The 20,872-nt window shown below is 40.0% G+C and overlaps 1 protein-coding gene across 1 annotated transcript in view; it reads right to left on the reverse strand.

The window, feature by feature from the left end:
• Positions 1-554: 554 nt before the first annotated feature.
• Positions 555-20,872, reverse strand: part of LOC148148739 (uncharacterized) — a 67,662-nt gene continuing 47,344 nt past the window's right edge. Inside the window, exons 8-12 of the mRNA XM_087992301.1 lie at positions 16,736-16,825; positions 12,729-12,809; positions 9,945-10,113; positions 4,441-5,114; positions 555-4,188 (exon numbers count right to left, since the gene is read on the reverse strand). Coding sequence (XP_087848427.1) covers positions 1,919-4,188; positions 4,441-5,114; positions 9,945-10,113; positions 12,729-12,809; positions 16,736-16,825 — 3,284 coding nt within the window. The 3' untranslated portion in view covers positions 555-1,918. The remainder of the gene's footprint in view (positions 4,189-4,440; positions 5,115-9,944; positions 10,114-12,728; positions 12,810-16,735; positions 16,826-20,872) is intronic.

The raw sequence follows: 20,872 nt of genomic DNA on the forward strand, positions 1-20,872 counted from the left end.
CTACCTGCTTTCTATTTATATGTTTGGGTTGGTGATGTCATTTCCTTTGGTGATGTTATTTCCTGTGGTGAAGTCACTTCCTGTACCTTTTCTCAGGGGGTGGTAGATGGGGTCTAACATCGAGTTAGACCCCATCTATCACCCCCTAAAAAAAGTTACAGGAAGTGACTTCACCACAGGAAATAACATCACCAAAGGAAATGACATCACCAACCCAAACATATAAATAGAAAGCAGGCAGTTTCAGCATTGCTTTGCATAAAGTCCACTGAAGATGTTACTTAGTAAGGTAATGAAATGTCTGGAAATGAACCTTTCAGCTCAGTGAGCAAACCTACATCTAAAACCATAACAACTTGTTGAATAAAGAAAAACATTCTCAATTTCATGTTGATTATTTTAAATCTATGTTGATTATTTTAAATCTATGTTGTTTATTTATTATTGTTCTGCCAATGGAAACAATTTTCACCATTTGCTTTATCAAAACCCCTGTTAATTTTGAATGCTTTTATTCAATCTTCTCTGTAGCCAAATGGCCAATGGCCGAAACAACTCAACTGGACATAAGATTGGCTAAAGAACTTCTGCAAACAAGGCCTGATGAAATGCGATGAGGCCAAGATTAACACAGGTCAAAAGCAAACAAAATATCAGTCCGGATCAGTCCTACATAGAAAAAAAATGCTTGAAACTCATGAAAAAGTACTCAGCCAGAACAATAGGAAGAGACATTATGTCTGTGTTACCCAGTTTCACCCAAATCTCTTGGCATTGTGGAGTAATCATATCTTGAAAAAGGGATGGGTACATCTCGGATGACCTGGCCTAACCTCATTGAGTGTTGCGATCTTTGCCACATTGCCCCATTGACTGAAACCAGGGAACATTCTGGAAGGGCTCAAAAAGGGGGAACAATTGGCAGCCATTCCCTCAGTGAAGATTCAACCAGTGAAGACCCTTAAAGAGACCCCCTTTGTACGAAGACAGTGCCCTATCAATGGTACTCAATGAATTGGATTTATCAGCCCAATGAATTTCACCAGGGCATGCTTCTATTTTTAAAGCAGTCAGCCTCGTTCAGGAAGTGATAACTTAATTTGTGAAAGAGTTCCTTCTTTAACTTGTGAGTGTTTAATAAGTTTGAACTGGAATCCTTTGTTTATCTTATAGAGTAAGAGTACCTGGGTATCTGTGATGCATGATTAATAAAATCTCTGCATAGACTATTTCACAGGCAACACCTCCTTTGTCGTCTCTGCTCTTAAGATAAGCAAAGCCGATGCAAAAATTCTCTATTGTGATGGAGCTATTTTCTGGTTAATTAAGTCAGTATAATGTTTGTTTTTAAAAGTGTTTCTATGATATATTGTGATAACTCAAGAGTAATTCTTTAATTTTGGCACTGGCTTGCAACAGGGCAAGATGTGAATACACTATAGGCACAAATATTTACAGTGAGAGCTCATTGAGAACAAGAAACCAGGTGACGGGTACTGAGTGCCTCATCTGATTCCTGTCAAGCACTTAATTCAGCACAGGTACTCAATCATTGGTGATATGTCAGGTTGTACATATATTTTGCTAATCATATATTCTGTTCATTTGACTAATTTACTGAATAAAACAAATGTAGATTTCAGTATGCTAACAAAACATCGTTAACAAATAATCTACACTAGCTGAAGCATCAGAAAAAACTATTCATGATTATAAGCCTTTATTTGTGTCATTTTATCCAATCACTGATTAATATGTCTTCTAGTCATCTACAGATGCACACCGAATCATTGTTCAGTGATCTGCTGGAAACTAATAATGTTGCACTATGTACTGAATTATTAATTATATTATATATTTTTAAATCATAATTTCAATTAAAATTTCTCTTCCTGTTTTTTGATGAGGAAGCAGTTATTCAATCGCTGTTCGTGTGATCACTGGAATCATTAAAGAAACTACGAGCTGTATAGTAGTGTGAACTACCTGGTAAATTGATGTCACTGCCAATCTCATTGATGGAATAGTCACTGGATGGGCCAATATATTTATCATTGACTGAAGGTGAAGGTGGCCCATGGTACACACTGTCTGAGGAAGTTGGGAAGCTATCCTCAAAACTTCTCAGACGAGTTCCCTCTGTAGATTGAGAACTTATGCTGCTTGGTGAACCAATGGCACTGTGAAATACATCTGGATCTATGCTAACACTCAGTGCTTTTGACTGTTTTGGTGTTGATACAAGTGGTTGAGATCCATTTGGATATGTGAACACATCATCATCACCAAAAGAAATTTCACCTGGTTTGAAAACAAATGACTGAGAAACAGGGCTTTTAGGTGTCGATGGAAAAGAGTAATTTCTGTAAATGAATGATTGTGAAATAGGCGACATCTTCAAAAAATTACTGTCCTCAAATACGCTGCTCCGGAAGGAATCACGGGGCCTTGGACTCAGGCTGCCAGGAGGAAAAGTTGATATTATTTGAGGTTTAGGTCTTTCATGAAGAAGTGGTAGTGATAAAGGAGATAGTTGTTGAAATGCAGGGGAAGGAACCAACTGTGGCATTGACTGAGAATGATGAGATGGAGAGAGAGGTGGTGGTGGCACTTTAGGTAGAGGGCTGCTGCTTTGTAATGTATCTTGGGTTCGTAAATATTCAGCCTCAGGTGTTGATACCTGAAGTGAACTGGGTGCTACTGTTTGGTAAGATGGAAAAAATGATAATTGTCTGGTTGGTGAATACATTGCTGAAGGAGTCATTGAAGGATCAAAGGAATCCACTCTTGACTGATGAATATCTTGTGAACTACTTGCAAAGTCACCATGGCTTGGGATATTGCTTATACTGACCCCTCCCATTGTGGGGCTATCAGTGGAAATCCAGCCTTGTAATGATGGTGAGTGTGAAACTTGAACTAGAGGATATGGTGTATCCCTCCTCTGCAGTGAAGTATCCATCATGGATTGATCCTGAGTAGATAATGGTGATAAACCTCCATATGATAGTGAGGGTGCTTGTTGTTGTACAAATGAATGACGAGCTAATGGTAAGGTTGGAGAAGAAACAGTTTGTCTTTGGGGACGGAACTGAATGGGACATGTTTGTGCAACATTTCTGTAGCTCCTTTCTCCTGGAGATATTTGTTGACTTGAGGGTATATAAGCCATTTCGGATTGTTCGTGAAGATTTCGTGAAGATAAATCTGAAAGCTGTTGGCGCGATAAGGTAGGCGACTGGTATTGGGATTGCATCTGAAGCTGTGAATGTTGGCTAAGACCTTGTGGAAATGGAGTTGATGGGTGCATTGAGGATTGGCTAATAACTGGGGTTTGTATTCTCATATCACTTCCCTTTGGAATATAGTGTGCCCTGTGACCCACATCTCCTGATGAAATAGTACCTTGGTATACATATTGATCTGCTTGAGGGGATGCAAAAGGTATATTAACAGATTTTGCTCTGGCTCTTTGTGTTAGAGATTGGGAAGATTGGTATTTTGTTGGTGGGTGAGTAAATGAAACTGATATGGGTGCTGGTGATATGGAAGGTGCTATATGCCTAGTTTGTGAAGTGAATGGTGATGGAGGGGTTTGTGGGCCAACGTGTTGTGAACTTATGATTTGTCTGGAGCTTGGTGACATTGGGTCAGCATATGATTCAACACTTACGATGTCACCATCATCTGAAATATAAGCTGACCTGCTACTTCTCTCTAAGTTTAATGAATCACGAGATATTTGATGCACTTCAGGATCAGGCATGAAATTAATTGATTTTGTCCTCAGAATTGATGAAGGAGAATGAGAATCTTGAAATGTTGCATTACTTCTGTCAGCTTTATATAGAGAGGGTGTTTGTTGTTTCATTGATGAGCTGGTGGAAAGAAGGGGAGCTGATTGAGACAATAATTGTGCTGGAACTGTGTCTCGATGAATACTCCTGACAAGACCTCTGTCAGAAACAGAGCCTGGATGAATTTCTCTTGCTGAAATGGATGGTGCTAGATCATAGGATGGCACCATTTGGGTGGTTGAAAGAATTTGTGAAGTTTCATAACCTGGAAATGTTGAGTCTCTTTCTGAAACAGGTGATGCTACATTAAATGATGGCATCATTCGTGACGTTGAGAGAAGACGTGAAGTTTGATGATCTGGCAAAGCATCACTTTCTGAAATTGCTGATCCTACATCATATGATGACATCATTCTCGGGGTTGAGAGAAGACGTGAAGCTTGGCGATCTGGCATTGTGTCACTTTCCGAAACTGCTGATCCTGCATCATACGACGACATCATTCTTGGAACTGAGAGGAGACGTGATGCTTGGCGAGCTGGCATTGTGTCACTTTCCGAAACTGCTGATCCTACATCATATGATGACATCATTCTCGGAGTTGAGAGAAGACGTGGAGCTTGGCGATCTGGCATTGTGCCACTTGCCGAAACTGCTGATCCTACATCATATGATGACATCATTCTCGGAGTTGAGAGAAGACGTGAAGCTTGGCGATCTGGCATTGTGTCACTTTCTGAAACTGCTGATCCTGCATCATATGAGGACATCATTCTTGGAACTGAGAGAAGACGTGATGCTTGGTGATCTGGCATTGTGTCACTTTCTGAAACTGCTGATCCTACATCATATGACGACGTCATTCTCGGAGTTGACAGAAGACGTGAGTCTTGGTAAGCTGGTAATGTTGTATCTCTTCTTTCTGGTGTAGTAGTGGTCTTGGGTAGAGGTTGGTGTGACGAGGAAATAAGTGTTCGGGATTTTGGTGTTAACTGAGAAGATCTTGAACAAGGACATATAGGTTGAGGTGACAATGGGCGAGGAGAACGTGCACGGGAGATATGTGAACGAAGAGGTCGTGGACAAGTAGGTATTATCCTTGGTGGTGGGAGAGTAATTGTTTCAGTGCTTCTGTTGCTGCACTCACTTGACAAATTGGATGATATGGTTTTCTGAAGTTTTTGCTGTGTTTGACGTCGTGATGGCCTGAATTTTTTAGCATGGCAAATTGATGCGTCTGTCATTTTTGGCGGACAAACAGTATATTTTCTTGTTCCATCTGGAGATCCACTTTCTATAATGGTTATTGTAGGAGATCTGAAATATATTTGGATTTTAAGTATGAATTTACAAGCAAAGCTTTTTGTGAAGATATCTATTAGCAAAAATACTCAACTGTACACAAACTGAATTGTCCCACATAATTTGCAAGTCATAGTGATGCTAGAATTCACATATAGACTACATTCACATTCACATTAGATGTATACTTCTCTGTCAGTTATTTATACAGTCAACATGGTGATCCATATATCTGGTATTAGATTATAAACTCCTCCACCAGTAGTTACTACATGTCCACTTCCCCTACTTCCACCAGAACTAAATGGGAGTATGGGAGGCAGATTATACCATACAAAGTGCATCAGGGTAACAGAACAGAGTATAGAATACAGTGATATAGCCACAGAGAAGGTGCATAGAGAGAAATCAGAACTAATATTTAAGGGGTTTGTATAAAAGTCTGATAACAGCAGGGAAGAAGCTGTTCTTGAATTGGGTTAACTAGAGCCATTCATGGTTGGTCATGTATTATACTCATGGTGGAGTGAGGCCCACTTGGGAAGATGGCACATTTAGCTATGTATGCAGCTGTCAGAAAAAGGAGAGCGACATCTTTTGTGGGCTCATCAGAGACATCTACTCTCTGATTATTCTTGCATTTATTATTCTGTCCCAGCCTCTTGAACCTGGCCTCCATATCTCTATTAGCCTGATTCTGGCTCCTCAACATGGTGCGAGTACCTGTCGTCCCAGCAATGACTACCACTCCTGGGAACTGTTGGGACTGCAGGACGACTGGCTATCCAATTGATTAATGGTTCCTTGAGACCTCTTGAAAGATGGGTAAAAGTTGAACCTCCAACCACACAGCTTAAATTAGCTTCAAAGCATTTGGGGTCTGCTGACCTTTTAGCTTAGAGGATGGAACATTGTGGTGGTCTACTAACTTCATTCCATAAAACATGACCACTTTTCTTTACCTCATTCCCAGCCTATTTTTGATTGTGGTACACACTTTCACTATATTTTATATTGACTACATGTGACAATAAGGGATATTCTATTCTAAATATTCTAATATTTAGAATATTCCAAATATTCTTAATATTCTGAACCAGACTGGAACTAATGTCCTTGGAGGAGTTTTTGCTACTACTTTTGGGGAGGTTTTAAACTAATGTGGCAGGGGGCTGGGAACCAGAAGAGAAAACAAGTAGGCAGCGAGGTGGAAACTGGAGACTGTAAGAATCATGAAGTTAGCATTAACAAGGGGAAGAGTAGGCAGAGAGCCGTTGAAAGCAAAAGAACTGGTGGCCTGAAGTGCATATACTTTAATGCAAGGAGTACAGTGGGTAAGGTAGATGAACTTAGGGCTTGGATTGGCGACTGGGAATATGACATTATTGCAATCACAGAGACTTGGTTGAAGGAAGGGCATGATTGGCAATTAATTGTTCTAGGATACAGGGAGGGAAGTAAAAGGGGGGGAGGAGTTGCATTGCTAGTCAGAGATGATATCATGGCTGTATTAAAGGAAGACACAATGAACACAATGAAGGGCTTGAGTAGTGAGGTATTATGGGTGGAGCTCAGAATTAAGAAGAGTACAGTTACATTGTTAGGGCTGTATTACAGGCCTCCCAAGAGTGAGTGTGAGGTAGAAAAACAAATAGGTAAACAGATTATGGAAAGATGTAGAGGCAACAGGGTGGTGGTGATGGGAAATTTTAATTTTCCCAACATTGACTGGGATACACTTAGTGTCAGAGGTCTGGATAGGGAATTTGTAAGAAGCGTCCAGGAGAGTTTTCTATAGCATTATGTCAATAGCCCGATGAGGGAAGGGGCCATATTGGACCTGGTGTTGGGGAATGAGCCAGGCTAAGTGGGAGAAGTTGTGGTGGGGGATTTCTTTGGGAACAGTGACCACAATTCTGTAAGTTTTGGAATACTCCTATACAAAGACGAGAGTGGTCCTAAGGGAAAAGTACTAAACTGGGCCAAGGCCAATTATATCAAAATTAGAAAGGAGCTAGGAAATGTGGATTGGACACAGCTATTTGAAGGGAAGTCCACATTAGATATGTGGGAGGCTTTCAAAGATAGGTTAAGATAGTGCAGGATCGTCATGTCCCATTGAAAGCAAAGGATACGAAATGCAAGATTCGTGAACTGTGGATGACAGGAGAAATCGTATGAGTAGCCAAGAGGAAAAGGGAAGCTTGCATAAGGTCCAGGCAGCTAAGAACAGAACAGGCCCTGGAGGAATATCGGGAGAGTAGGACCAGTCTTAAGCAAGGAATCAAGTGGGCTAAAAGGAGTTATGAAATAGATTTAGTGAGCAGAATTTAGGAGAATCCCAAAGTCTTTTATTCTTATATAAAAAGAAAGGGGTAACTAGAGAAAGGATTGGTCCACTAAAGGATAAGGAAAGAAAGCTGTGTGCCGAACCTGAGAAAATGGGTGAGATTCTGAATGACTACTTTGCATCAGTGTTCACTGAGGAGAGGGACATGATGAATGTTGAGATTAGAGATAGAAGTTTGATTACTCTGGGTCATGTTGACATAAGTAGGGAAGATGTGTTGGGTAGGCTACAGGTTATGAAGGTGGACAAATCCCCGGGACCGGATGGGATCTATCCCAAGTTGCTGAGGGAGGCAAGAGAGGAAATAGGTGGGGCCCTGACATATCTTTGTAGCATCCTTAAACACAGGTGAGGTACTGGAGGACTGGAGGGTTGCTCATGTTGTCCCCCTGTACAAGAATGGTAGGAGGGATATTCTGGGTAACTACAGACCAATGAGCCTGACATCAGTGGTGGGAAAGTTGCTGGAGAAGGTACTGAGGGATAAAATCTATTTATATTTGGAAAAGAATGGGCTTACCAGTGATAGGCAACATGGTTTTGTGCAGAGGAGATCGTGCCTTACAAACTTAATAGAGTTCTTTGAGGAAGTGACCAAGTTGATAGATGAAGGAAGGGCTGTTGATGTCATATACATAGACTTTAGTAAGGAGTTTGATAAGGTTCCCCATGGTAAACTAATGGCGAAAGTGAAGTCACATAGTGTGCAGGGTGTTCTAGCTAGGTGGATAAAGAACTGCTTGAGCAACAGGAGACAGGGAGTAGTAGTTGAAGGGAGTTTCTTTAAATGGAGGAAGGTGACCAGTGGTATTCCACAGGGATCAGTGTTGGGGCCACTGTTGTTTGTGAAATACATAAATGATCTGGAAGAGGATACTGTTGGTATGATCACAAGTTTGCAGATTACATGAAGATTGGTGGAGTAGAAGAAAGCATAGGGGACTGTCAAAGAATGCAGGAGAATATAGATAGACTGGAGAGTTGGCTGGAGAAGTGGCAGATGGAGTTTCAATCCAGGCAAATGTGAGGTGATGCATTTTGTGAAGTCTAATTCTCGAGCGAATTATACAGTAAACGGAAGAGCCTTGGGAAAAGTTGATGAGTAGAGAGATCTGGGAGTGCAGGTCCATTGTACCCTGAAGTTGGCTGCACAGATGGATAGAGTGGTCAAGAAGGCATATATATGCTTGCCTTCTTCGGACGGGGTATTGAGTATAACAGCTGGCAGGTCATGTTAAAATTGTACAAGACATTGGTTCGGCCGCATTTAGAATACTGTGTACAGTTCTGGTCACCACATTACTGAAAGGATGTGGATGCTTTGGAGAATGTGCAGAGAAGGTTTACAACGATGTTGCCTGGTATGGAAAGTGCTGGCTATGAAGAGAGGTTGAGTAGGTTAGGCTTGCTTTCATTAGGAGAAAGGAGATTGAGGTCTACAAAATCATGAAGGGTATATACCTGGTAGATCGAGATAAGCTTTTCCCAGGGTGAAGAATTCAATAATGAGAAGTAACGCTTTCAAGGTAAGAGGTTAAAAGTTTAAGGGGGATACACGCAACAAGTACTTCACAAAGAGGGTAGTAAGTGCCTAGAACATGTTGCCAGCAGAGGCAGGCACGCTAGATTCATTTAAGATACGTTTGGACAGATGCAGGAGTAGGTGGGGAGCAGAGGAATACAGGTGCTTAGGAATTGGCCGACAGGTTTAGTCAGTGGATTTGGATCGGCTCAGCTTGGAGGGACGAAGGGCCTGTTCCGAGGCTGTAAATTTTCTTTGTTCTTGTACTATGTGCGAATCCGTCTTCTTATGTTCCCTGCCCCAAATCAACTCAAGGGGAGGGTGATTGGGTACGCAATCAGTAGGGAAAGTGCTCCTATGACGTGGAAACCCACTTACAGGAAAGGCTACCAGAGATGGCAATGGTACATGAAATGTCATTGGCTCTAGCTCTTGGTGAATGAGGAACAAAGTATTTAGCAATTGATTAGCAATGATACTAATGTGCTGGTGGTAAGAAAGATATTATGTGCTAAAATTTGAATAGTGAATAATTAGAAAGGAACTTCTAACACAACATTTTATGCATTTATGATTGAATAGTTGAATTAACATGACTCAAAATTTGTAATGTTGCCACTGTCTGAAATATAAGATAATCTGCTGCTCTCTGAACTATCTTCTTTGAATGAACTGTAATGTATTTGATATATCTCCATACTAGATATGATTCAATTTGACAACCCAAAATCTGGATGGCTGCAATGTTTCACTAATTAATCCCTTGAATAATTGGAATTATCACGCATAGTGAATTGGAACATTCCAACAAAAAGGCCATTTCCCTGTTATATATTTACTGTTTTTTTTAACTAATCAACTTTGAATTGTGAGTACACTGACATTTCTTTGGAGAAGTCACGCAACCTTAAACAAAATCATTTGTGATTACCTTTTCTTCTAAAAACTAACTTTAAATGTTTCGTCTACTTACTTATCTTTTTCTTTGGATCTGACAAAGGAGACAGTGTAAAACATTGCAATTAAAGCTAAAATGACAAAGACAGCAATCAGGCTGGCAGCAATTAGGTCTTCTACCATGTCTCTCAAAGACTGTTTGGAATCACTCCTACTAGATACAGGTGCATTTTCCTCTATGAATTCTATGAAAGTCAAGAAAGAGAAAATTGTCATATTAGTCATACCATCTGTTTAGAAAAACATAAGACAGAATTTAAGTCTCACCATCAGTGATCAAGTTGGAAGCAGGGGCTAGGCATTTAATCAGATAGGACGGTGCAAGATTGGGACCTTTCCAGCTTCCTACCTTTGCTCAGTTAAGTCCACAATGGGAAGGATTGTGGATAGATGTTATTGGAGGGCCCTAACTGAGGCAGCCACACAAGTGAAGAGGTTGAAAAGCAAACCCACCAAGGTGGGAAGTCAAAGTCATAGAGTCATAGAGATGTACAGCATGGAAACAGACCATTCCATCCAATTTTTGAGGAGAAAGTGAGGTCTGCAGATGCTGGAGATCAGAGCTGAAAATGTGTTGCTGGAAAAGCGCAGCAGGTCAGGCAGCATCCAGGGAACAGGAGAATCGACGTTTCGGGCATAAGCCCTTCTTCAGGAATGCCTGAAGGGCTTATGCCCGAAACGTCGATTCTCCTGTTCCCTGGATGCTGCCTGACCTGCTGCACTTTTCCAGCAACACATTTTCAGATTCCATCCAATTTGACAATGCTGACCAGATATACTAAACTAATGTAGTTCCATTTGCCAGCACTTTGTTTGTATCCCTCTAAACCCCTCCTATTCATATACTCATCCAGATGTCTTTTGAAAGTTGTAATCATACTAGCCTCCACCACTTCCTTTGTCAGCTCATTCCATTCACACATTACCCTCTGCGTGGAAAAGTTGCCCCTTAGGTTCCTTTTAAATCTTTCCCCTCTCACCATAAATCTATGCTTTCTAGTTCTAGATTCCCTCACACAAGGGAAAAGACATGGTCTATTTATCCTATCCTTCCTTTAAAGGCAACCAATTAGGAATTTGGCATTGGAAGGAGGGAATTGCTCATCTTTTCTTCCAACCTTCCCCTCCCACTCCCAGTCATTGAATCATTCCTTGACACCAAGCCCTGCCCTTACTCAATTGAGTCCTGAGTTCTTCATTGATCCTAGATCATAGGTCTCTCGTAGTTGCATTACTGGCAGCAACCACCATTCCTGGTGAGGCTAATGGGCCATAGACAGCAGTCTGTCTCCGACAGTGCAGTACCTCCTGGGGTGGGGAGGCAAGTTTTCCATTTCTGGGGTCCAATATCATGTTGAAGATCTGATGCAGGCCAACATGGGGGCACCTGCCAGTTCTCCAGCTGGTGGGTGAGAATCCCAATTATCAATATTAAATTTGCTCAGTGATTCAGTAGTCACTACAGCCATATCTTTTCATGCAAAGGTTTAATAAGAAGCTTTTGAATATATTTAATTTAGAAATACAAAATCAAAAATATTTTTATGTTTTTAGAGTGGTGAAGGAGATCACTGCTGCTGTCCAGTCAGATCTACAAAGAACTTTTATGAATTGAGAGTTCAGGTTTCTTTGGTCATAGCTGTGGCAGGAAAGTGATAATGTCATTGGAGTAATAAGCTAGAGACCCAGATCAATGGTTGAGAACATGGGTTCAACCATTAGATTTCACTGAATTCAATTGAAAAACCGTGAATTAAAAGCTCAATTAATGTTGACTGTGAAGCCATTCTTAGTTATCATAAAACAAACATCTGATTCACCCATGTTTTTTAGGATGGAAATTTATCATCTTTAACAGTCTGGCTGCAAGTGACTCCAAACTCATGGCAAGGCAGTTGTCTCTTTTCCTGTCCTCTGAAATGCCTAAGGAAACTGCTTAGTTGTATTAAAGCACTACACAGTCTGAATAAGGGAATGAAAGCAGATGGATCACCTGGACCAAATCTAGGTACCAGGAACAACTTGTTGACCTTGCACAGTCCCCAGTGCTAACATCTGGGAGTTTGTGCCAAATTGAGCAATCAGTCTCACAGACAATTAAGCAAAAGCCTGACACAGCCATTGTCACAGAATAATACCTTGCAGAAAATGTCCCAGGTACCATTATCCACATCATCGGGCATGTTCTTTTCTACCAACAGGACAGATCTACTAGAGGTGGCACAGTAGTATACAATGAAGAGGAGGTTGCTCTGTGACTTATTAACATTGACATCAAAGTCTATGACGTTTCATGGAAACAGGTCAAACATGGGCAAGGAAATCTCTTACTGAAGACCTCCTACTGTCCTATCTCAGCTGTTGAATCAGTACTTTCCCATTTTGAACACCACTTGCAGGAGCACTGAAAGTAGCAAGGGCACAGAATATATTCTTTGTAGTGGGTTTTAATGGGCCTCCTTTTGGGCTGTAACCATTATATAATTTAATTTTTGCATGCATTAAGACAAGCTAAATAAAGGTAGACAGACTTTTTAAAAAAGTTTTCAAAACTTGAGGTTTTTTTTAACCTTTCGTAGTAAAATCTGATATTCTATGAATTTTACCACCATTAACCCAAAAGTCCCGGCTAAGATTTTACTGTGTATTTATTTATAAATAAATCATTTCCATTTCAATTTATGTCTTTCCCAACCTTCAATATCCAACTATGATTTAGATATTATTTTTAACAGAAATAGGTTGTTTTAATAATATTTAAATCAAGACATATGCTTATACAGATGTCTACTGTTCTAACCTATTTCTGGCTCTGTTTCTTCTCCAGCATTCTCATTAATCACTTCAGCAACATCTGGCAAGCCATGAGGTATCTTTTTGCCTGTTAGTAAAAAAAAAGCCTTGACATTCTGTTATGTATTAGTGTAGTTTCCATCTGCTGATTAATAAAATTATAGTCATATAGCATAGAAACAAGCTGTTCAGCATTCCCCCCCCCCCCCCCCCCCCATGCCTTTCTGACTAACAAACACCAAATTAGACTACAGGCAACCTCGGTTATCCGAATATCAATTATCTGAATTTTGGATTATCCAAGCAAGATCTCAAGGTCCCGTAAAAGTTTTATTAACTTCAAATAAAAGCACAGTGAGAGCAGGCAGCCTGGGCTAGCAGCTGGAGCAGGAACAGGGTTGCCATGGGACCCTGTTCCTGCTATTGCCGCTGCCATGGAATGCTGTTCCTGCTATTGCCGCTGCCATGGGTCCCTGTTCCTGCTATTGCCGCCACCACGCAACACTGTTCCTGGTACTGCCGCCTCCACGCAACACTGTTCCTGCTATTGCCGCAACCACCGGAACCCTGTTCCTGCTGTAGCTGTCACCATGGGAAACCTGTTCCTGCTATTGTTGTCACCATGGCAACCCTGTTCCTGCTATTGTTGTCACCATGGCAACCCTGTTCCTGCTATTGCTGCCGCCACGGGAACCATGTTCCTGTTTATGCCACCGCCAAGGGACGCTGTTCCTGCTATTGCTGCTGCCATGGGACCCTGTTCCTGCTATTGCCACCACCACGGGACTCTGACCCTGCTAATGCCACTGCCTCGGGACTCTGTCCCTGCTAATGCCACTGCCTCGGGACTCTGACCCTGCTAATGCCACTGCCTCGGGACTCTGTCCCTGCTAATGCCACTGCCACGGGACTCTGTCCCTGCTAATGCCACTGCCTCGGGACTCTGTCCCTGCTAATGCCACTGCCTCGGGACTCTGACCCTGCTAATGCCACTGCCACGGGACTCTGACCCTGCTAATGCCACTGCCTCGGGACTCTGTCCCTGCTAATGCCACTGCCTCGGGACTCTGTCCCTGCTAATGCCACTGCCTCGGGACTCTGTTCCTACTAATGCCACTGCCACAGGAACCTGTTCTTGGCTATTTCTGCTGACACGGAAACCTGTTACTGCTTTACTGCTGCCATGGCAACCGTTTCTGCTAATTGCTGCCACCACGGAGCCCTGTTCCTGGTATTGCTGCCGTCAACAGATCATGTTCCCAGTATTGCCACTATCGCGGTAACCCTGTTCCTGCTATTGCTGCTGCCATGGGACCCTGTTCCTGCTATTGGCACCACCATGGGAACTCTGTTCCTGCTATTGCCACCACCACGGGACTCTGTTTCTGCTATTGGCGCCACCACGGGGACACTGTTCCTGCTATTGCCACCGTCATGAGACCCTTTTCCTACTATTGCCATTGCCATGGGACTCTGTTCCTGCTATTGCTGCTGCCACATGAACCTGTTCCTCCTATTGCCACCGCCGTGGGACCCTGTACCTATTATTGCCATCGCCATGGGAACCCTGTTCCTGCTATTGCCACTACCACGGGAACCCTGAACAGTTATCCGAACAAGCCGTTATCCGAACAAAGTACTCCTCACTTGTCTCATTTGGATAATCTAGATTGTTCTGTATTCCCATTTACCCACACATGGTCCATAAACTACGATGCCCTGGCATTTTAACTGTTCATCAGGAGATTCTTAAATTGTTGGTATTGCCGTCTTTAGCTGTGATGTTAAAGAAGGTCAAGGATAAAGTATCCCATAGTGCGATTCAAAGAATAGGGTTGGTGCAAATCGATGATGTTGCATATAAATTGTGTTAAAATTCTTGTATCCATCCTTTGATCCCAGTACTTACTAGCATCTTTGAAACCTTGATATGACAGGGATAGTTTTTACTTGTGGTCAATCAGGATTTGAAATTTATAAAGCATTAGTAAACCAAAGGCAGGATTTGTCTAATTTTCATCACTTAATACAAAATCATCACTATGTATGAAATATTTCTATTCTGTTAGAAGACTAATGAAGAGGATGAATTCAAAGTAGAGATGCTAATGCTTTGATCTTTAATTGAAGAAGTGTCATTTTTTGTGTCCATATTTAGAAAATTGAATTTGCATTTCATTTAATCCTTGGAAACATGGATTTGGGCTTATGAATATTAATTTTTTTTCCTCTCCTCTTTGAAGTTAAAAGTAAGTTGAACATTTTCACTGACTAAATGAGATTCATGCAGTTATATTTCAACATGTTAATAAATGTTAAAGTCCACAAAGCATCTAAATGAAGCAATATTTAGCTCAGATTGTATTTCCCTGTGAGTTCTCTTGCTTAACCTCATTGTAACATTATTACCTCATTTGTTTACATAATTACTCCAGCATTTATGCTGGATTTGGAAATTAAATCTGCAGCTGTAAAAAAGCCAACAGCAGATTTTGCAGATTTCAAGAACAATCTGGATGATACACAGATGAATTGTTTACTGGACTAAGTTCACAGTCAGGTTTATGTTGTTGAGGACATCTCTATGCACATTTCTACTGTATTTCTAAATTACATATGCAACTGGAGATCCTACCAGAAATTTCAAGAGGGCACAGCAGAATATTTCAAAGATGCAGAGAAAAGCTCTAAGATTTTTAAAGAGTAATCTACAATTCTATTTGAATGAGATGCAGTTAATTTGTATGCATGGTCAGTTTCTTTACTCCATCTTGGCTACTAGTCACTCTCAATAGAAAATATTTTAATTTGTTTTTCTCAGACCCAAAGCTGATAATTTTATACTTCACCACATTGAACTCCATCTGCCATAACTTGTTCAAGTATGTTATAACAAACCTCCAGAGACTAGGGACTTGAACTGTAACCTGGCACAGAGGTAGGCATGTTACCACTTACCACAAGAGCTTCTCTTAGATTTAGGAAAGCCATGTCACTTTGAAACTTACTCTTCTTATCCTAATTTACTGACATCTGCAAATGCGTATGTACAAATCTCTGTAAATTGAGTTCCAAAAAAGTCATACTGGACTCAAAACATTATAGTTCCTTTCCTTTCTGTACAGATGCTGCATAACTGCTAAGTTTCTCCAGCATTTTCTAATATCTTTTCATTTTTCTAATATCTTGTTTTTTTTCTTTTAAAATTATTTCACATTAAGTCATAAAAAAGATGGTGGAAAACTGAGAGCCCAGGATAAATCCCTAGGTGGCACCACCCTCTCAAATACAAGAACAACTGTTGATTTTTACAAGTTGTCTTTCACTTCCCCAATCAATTACCAACTTATCACAAGGTGATCCCTAATTCCATATTTTTCTCTTTTCAAGAAATCTCTCTTGTGCAGAATCTTATCAAATATATTTTATGTTCATCTAAGAGTCCCAAGACCAAAATGCATCTTAGCTTGCCATAATGGCTATGATCCCAGATGAAAGAGAGACTCATGCATATTTCTTGTAATTGCGGTGTTTCAAATTGTCCTGGAGTTTAGGCTTGTGGGAAACAAACGCTATTTTTCTGGTGTCTGATTGTAATTGTTTTTTGGCTCTTCAAACTTAGGTCTACTAAGCATTTTTTTTCTTTTGAATGATTTAAAAAAAAATCAGAATTACATTAACAATTGGATAGCTTCCCCACTTGTCTGTTTTTAAATATGAAAATGAATGAACAAACAAATGAGCGAATGAATAAATAAATGAAGAATGATTAAATTGCTTAAAATGCAAATTTAGTATTTGAATTAGACTTTATAATGGAAGTTGTTCAGACACTAAGTGTTTATACTGAATTCTATTTTCCAAATAATATTGGGAAGGAAATTCTAAATTGACATCAATCAAATGGACCTACAAATGTTTATAATTTCTTGTGAAACTTTCCAATTATGCCACCAAGGTAAAATTCTGTTCCTCAGTCCGTAAGGAATAGAAAATGATTATCAACATACGAACCCTGTGTTTGTACTGACTGCAACTTGTTGACACTGTTCTGAACCGCCTCGTCATCTGTAAGCTGGCGGGGCAAAGCATGCTTTTGATCTGCTTTTTCATATGACAAACAAAAAAATGCCAGATAATATTTGCATTCAGTTAAAAAATAATACCATTCATATGCACAAACAGGATAAATCAGAAATATTTTAGTCTTGTCGTTGCAAGATTTGGACCCCAGAGCAAATATCAAACAGCTCATTGATGTCAATTTATTATGCTGAGTACATTTTAAAATCATGAAATTGGGAATAATGGAAATGGGGTAATTGTATCTCCAACTGCTTCCATGATCCTTACTTCAATCAGTGAGACTCTGAATATGAAGCAAAGTTTTAAATTTGAAGTTATAATTCTTAGCCAATGTTTCTGTTGACAGTGGATCATTGGTACTTTGGTAATGGCTTGGCTCTCAACTTAGAATTCTGAGTACAAAGTAGAGATAGTGCCATAATTAATCATCTCTTCAAGCCTTTGTGAAAATAATAATAAAATTAAATTGTCTTCAAATTTCTTTGTCTTACCATTTGTACAAGCATCCGAAGAAGCAGTGAGAATCCAAAAGCTTGTGTTTTCAAATAAACCTGTTGGACTATAATCTGATGTCACGTGACTTTTGACCATGTTCAAAGAAACCAGCTTTTGAGATTTGTCTTATCTTTAGGTGACAGAAACCAAAGCTTGATGCACTTTTGTTACTGGCTGACATAGTTACTGATAAAGATAAAATCCTATTGTTTTAGCTTTTATACTTAACTTGGTGGTGACATTAATTTCTGGTGTTAAGATTGTTCAACAAACAAAAGCTATTTTAGTGCTAGGAAGAGGTGGTTACATTGTCTTGATGGATAAAAATTCTACTTGTCAATTAAGAGCATGTCAAACTATATCATTTAAACAAAGAACATTAGAAAATTCATTTTGAAATTTTAAAATACATAAAAAGGATCCATAATGTAACTATTTTTCCAACATGTTACACTGATTTTTTTATTTTAAAAACTATCAGATGTTGACTATTTGGAATAAAGGTACAGAAAAACAGTCATTGATAATTCCTAAGTATGCAGAAGGTGAAACCCTTTTTCCATATCATCCCTACCACATTTGCCGCATCTCATAGAGTCACAAAAGTCTTAGAATCATTGAGTGTATAGCACGGAAATAGATCCTTCGGTTCAACTTGTCCATGTTGACCAGATATCTAAAATAAATCTAATCCAATTTGGCACGTATCCCTTTAAACCCCTCCTATTCATATACCCATCCAGATACCTTTTAAATGTTGTAATTGTACCAGCCTCCACTACTTCCATTGGCAGCTTATTCCATCCACACATCACTCTCTCTTTGAAAAGGTTGCCCCTTAGGACCCTTTTAAATCTTTCCCCTTTCACCTTAAACCTATGCCCTCTAATTTTGGATTCCACCACTCTGGGGAAAAGATCTTGTCTACTTACCCTGTCCATGCCCTTCATGATTTTATAAACATCTATAAGGACAATCCTCAGCCTCTGACACTCAGGGAAAATAGCCCAAGTTTTTTCGGTCTCTCCCTTTAGCTCAAACCCTCCAACCTTGGCAACATCCTTGGGATGCTGTTGATGATTTTCATTGGTACAGGGTGAATATGGTTCTACACCCCATTTATGCCCTCCCTTTAAATGTGACCAGTGAGGAGAGACATGGATTTTACTCCATTATACTTGCCATAAAAAGGCACATCAGGTTTCATTGGGAAACCTTTCCCTAATTGCTTTTGTAAGACCTCATGACGATTCACTCCAATTGACATATACACTGAAAGGAATCAATTACTTCTTTGCTGGTGTCAAGATTCTATTTATGGAGTAGAGGTATCTAGATCAACGAGGCACATTATCAAAATTATAGCTTGGACAAATAGGAGTTAAATTAGAAAGGATATTTTCACACAAAAGGTAGAAATCTTGAATGCTCTCCACAGAACATGTGAACACTGGGAGTCCATGGAAATTTAAAAGATTCAGTTCAAGAAAGTGTTACTGGGGCAGAGTTCCAAAGGAAACGGATGCAATGAAGCTGAGGTATTAATGATCAAATTTTATGCCGTTCTAATGCTTTGAATATTTCAATGCTTCAATTATCTACATAATAAATGCATCTGTTGATTACCTCATACTGTCATCTAAGTACAACGGCACCAAGGCCAGGTCAGAGGCTAGGAATTTGCAGTAAGTAACCTACCTCTTGATTTCCCAAAGCCTGTGCACTATCTACAAAGTACAAGTCAACATTGTGATCGAATTCTCCCCACTTGTCTGGCTGAGTGCAGGGCCAAGCACTCAAGAGGCTTGACATCATCCAGGACAAAGCAACCACTTGATTGAGAACACATCCTCAAACATTCACTCCCTCTACTACTAATACACATTAGCAGCAGTGTATATAAACTACGAGTGGCACTGCAGAAATTCACCTGTGCAGCTTTGGCATCACCTTCCAAAGCTGTGACTACTACCATCTGAAAGAACAAGGGTAGCAGATACATGGGAACAGCACCACCTCCATCCCCAAGCCTGATTTGGAAATATATCACTGTTCCTTCAGTGCTGCTGGGTGAAAATCCTGGAACTCCTTCTCAAATTGCATTGTGGGTACACCGACATGAAATGGACTGCATCAGTTTAAGAATGTAGCTCACCACCACCTCTTCAAGAGCAACTTCTAAATTGAATCATTTAAATTTACACACACCCCGTTTAAGAGATGTATAATAAATGCTGGCTCAGCAATTGATACCACATTCCATGAATAGATAAGAAATCCTTTTTTTAAATGCTTTTCGTATTTAAAATAGGGACATAGAACAAGTTCATGGAACAATAATTCAGTTAGCTTAACATTGATGGTAGAAAAAGTAAGGTCATCTATACTCAAAGATGTAAAAGAAAGCATCTAGAAGTCAAGGATATAAAGAGTGCTTCCCAAAAGAGATGATATTTCGCTCATCCTAAATACCTAATTCTTTGAAGAAATAAAGAGTGGTTTGGAATAATATAGTAGATATTATTTTGTACATTTTCAAAAGGGCTTTGATAAGATTTTGTGTAGCATATAGTGAAGGTCACAGTGTGTGGGAAGTCAGGGTAAGTAGCAGAAGGGATAGTAAACAGGTAACAAATGGCAAAACAAAAGTCAAGATTCAAAGTTATTTCCACAGGTTGATACAAATTGGAAAGTGGTGTCCCACAGAAGTCAGTGCTGGGATCATTATTCGCCATTTGCATAATTACTTGGGATCTGGAATCAGTAATAGTGTAAGGACAACATGCGTTTTTATTTTTCTGTATTTTTGATTGTGGACTAAAATTGGAAAGGGACCATTTTAGAATCAAGTCGACTAAGGCAAGAATCACAGCACTTTTAGAAACAAGCCACTGGAACTCATTATGATTCTTGTTGATTTGCAAGCAGTGGGGAAGAAGAGAAAATGGTACAGCATTGTGATATGTGTTTGCACAGTGAGATTTGACTAGCAACAGGTTGTTATTTGGTTTGTAACCAGTCTTCAATGTCAGAGCCATCAGCCTCACGACAACTGATTGGTTGCTGGGCAGCTGTACAGCTTGCGTGTGTGATCGATATCGAGGCAGAACGTTTCCAGACTGGAAGAAGTAGTGACTGTCTCTATCTCTGCAGCTAAGCCTGAAGACAGTTATTTTCTTCCTACATTTGCTGTAAGCTATTGTCTGTAACCAGGGATTGTGAAATGTGAACATTTAATGTATACATCTCCTGTGCCTTTGGCAAGGACTGTAAGAACCTGAAGGGAGGAGTTTAGAGAACAAAAGGTCTTGGGAGAAGAAAATGAACACCTCATCAAAGCCCGCAGACTGGGGCTAGTGAACTGTGTTTCCTCACAGTTGCTCAACTGATTTGTTTTTGTCTTTGTGTCTGTCTGTACATGTGTGTAGGGGCTTTAAAGTGGTGTTAGAATTTGAACCATTAGAGTAATATATTGATGGCTCATAGTCATTTACCTAAGGCTAGAATTGACTTATTGGTAGTAAATACCAGCTCTTGTTAACTCTGGTCTGTTAACTAGCGGTTTTAAAT

This window comes from Chiloscyllium plagiosum, unplaced genomic scaffold, assembly GCF_037043375.1.
Source record: "Chiloscyllium plagiosum isolate Xiang-an unplaced genomic scaffold, Cpla_swu_hap1 HiC_scaffold_11, whole genome shotgun sequence".
Lineage (NCBI taxonomy): Eukaryota > Metazoa > Chordata > Chondrichthyes > Orectolobiformes > Hemiscylliidae > Chiloscyllium > Chiloscyllium plagiosum.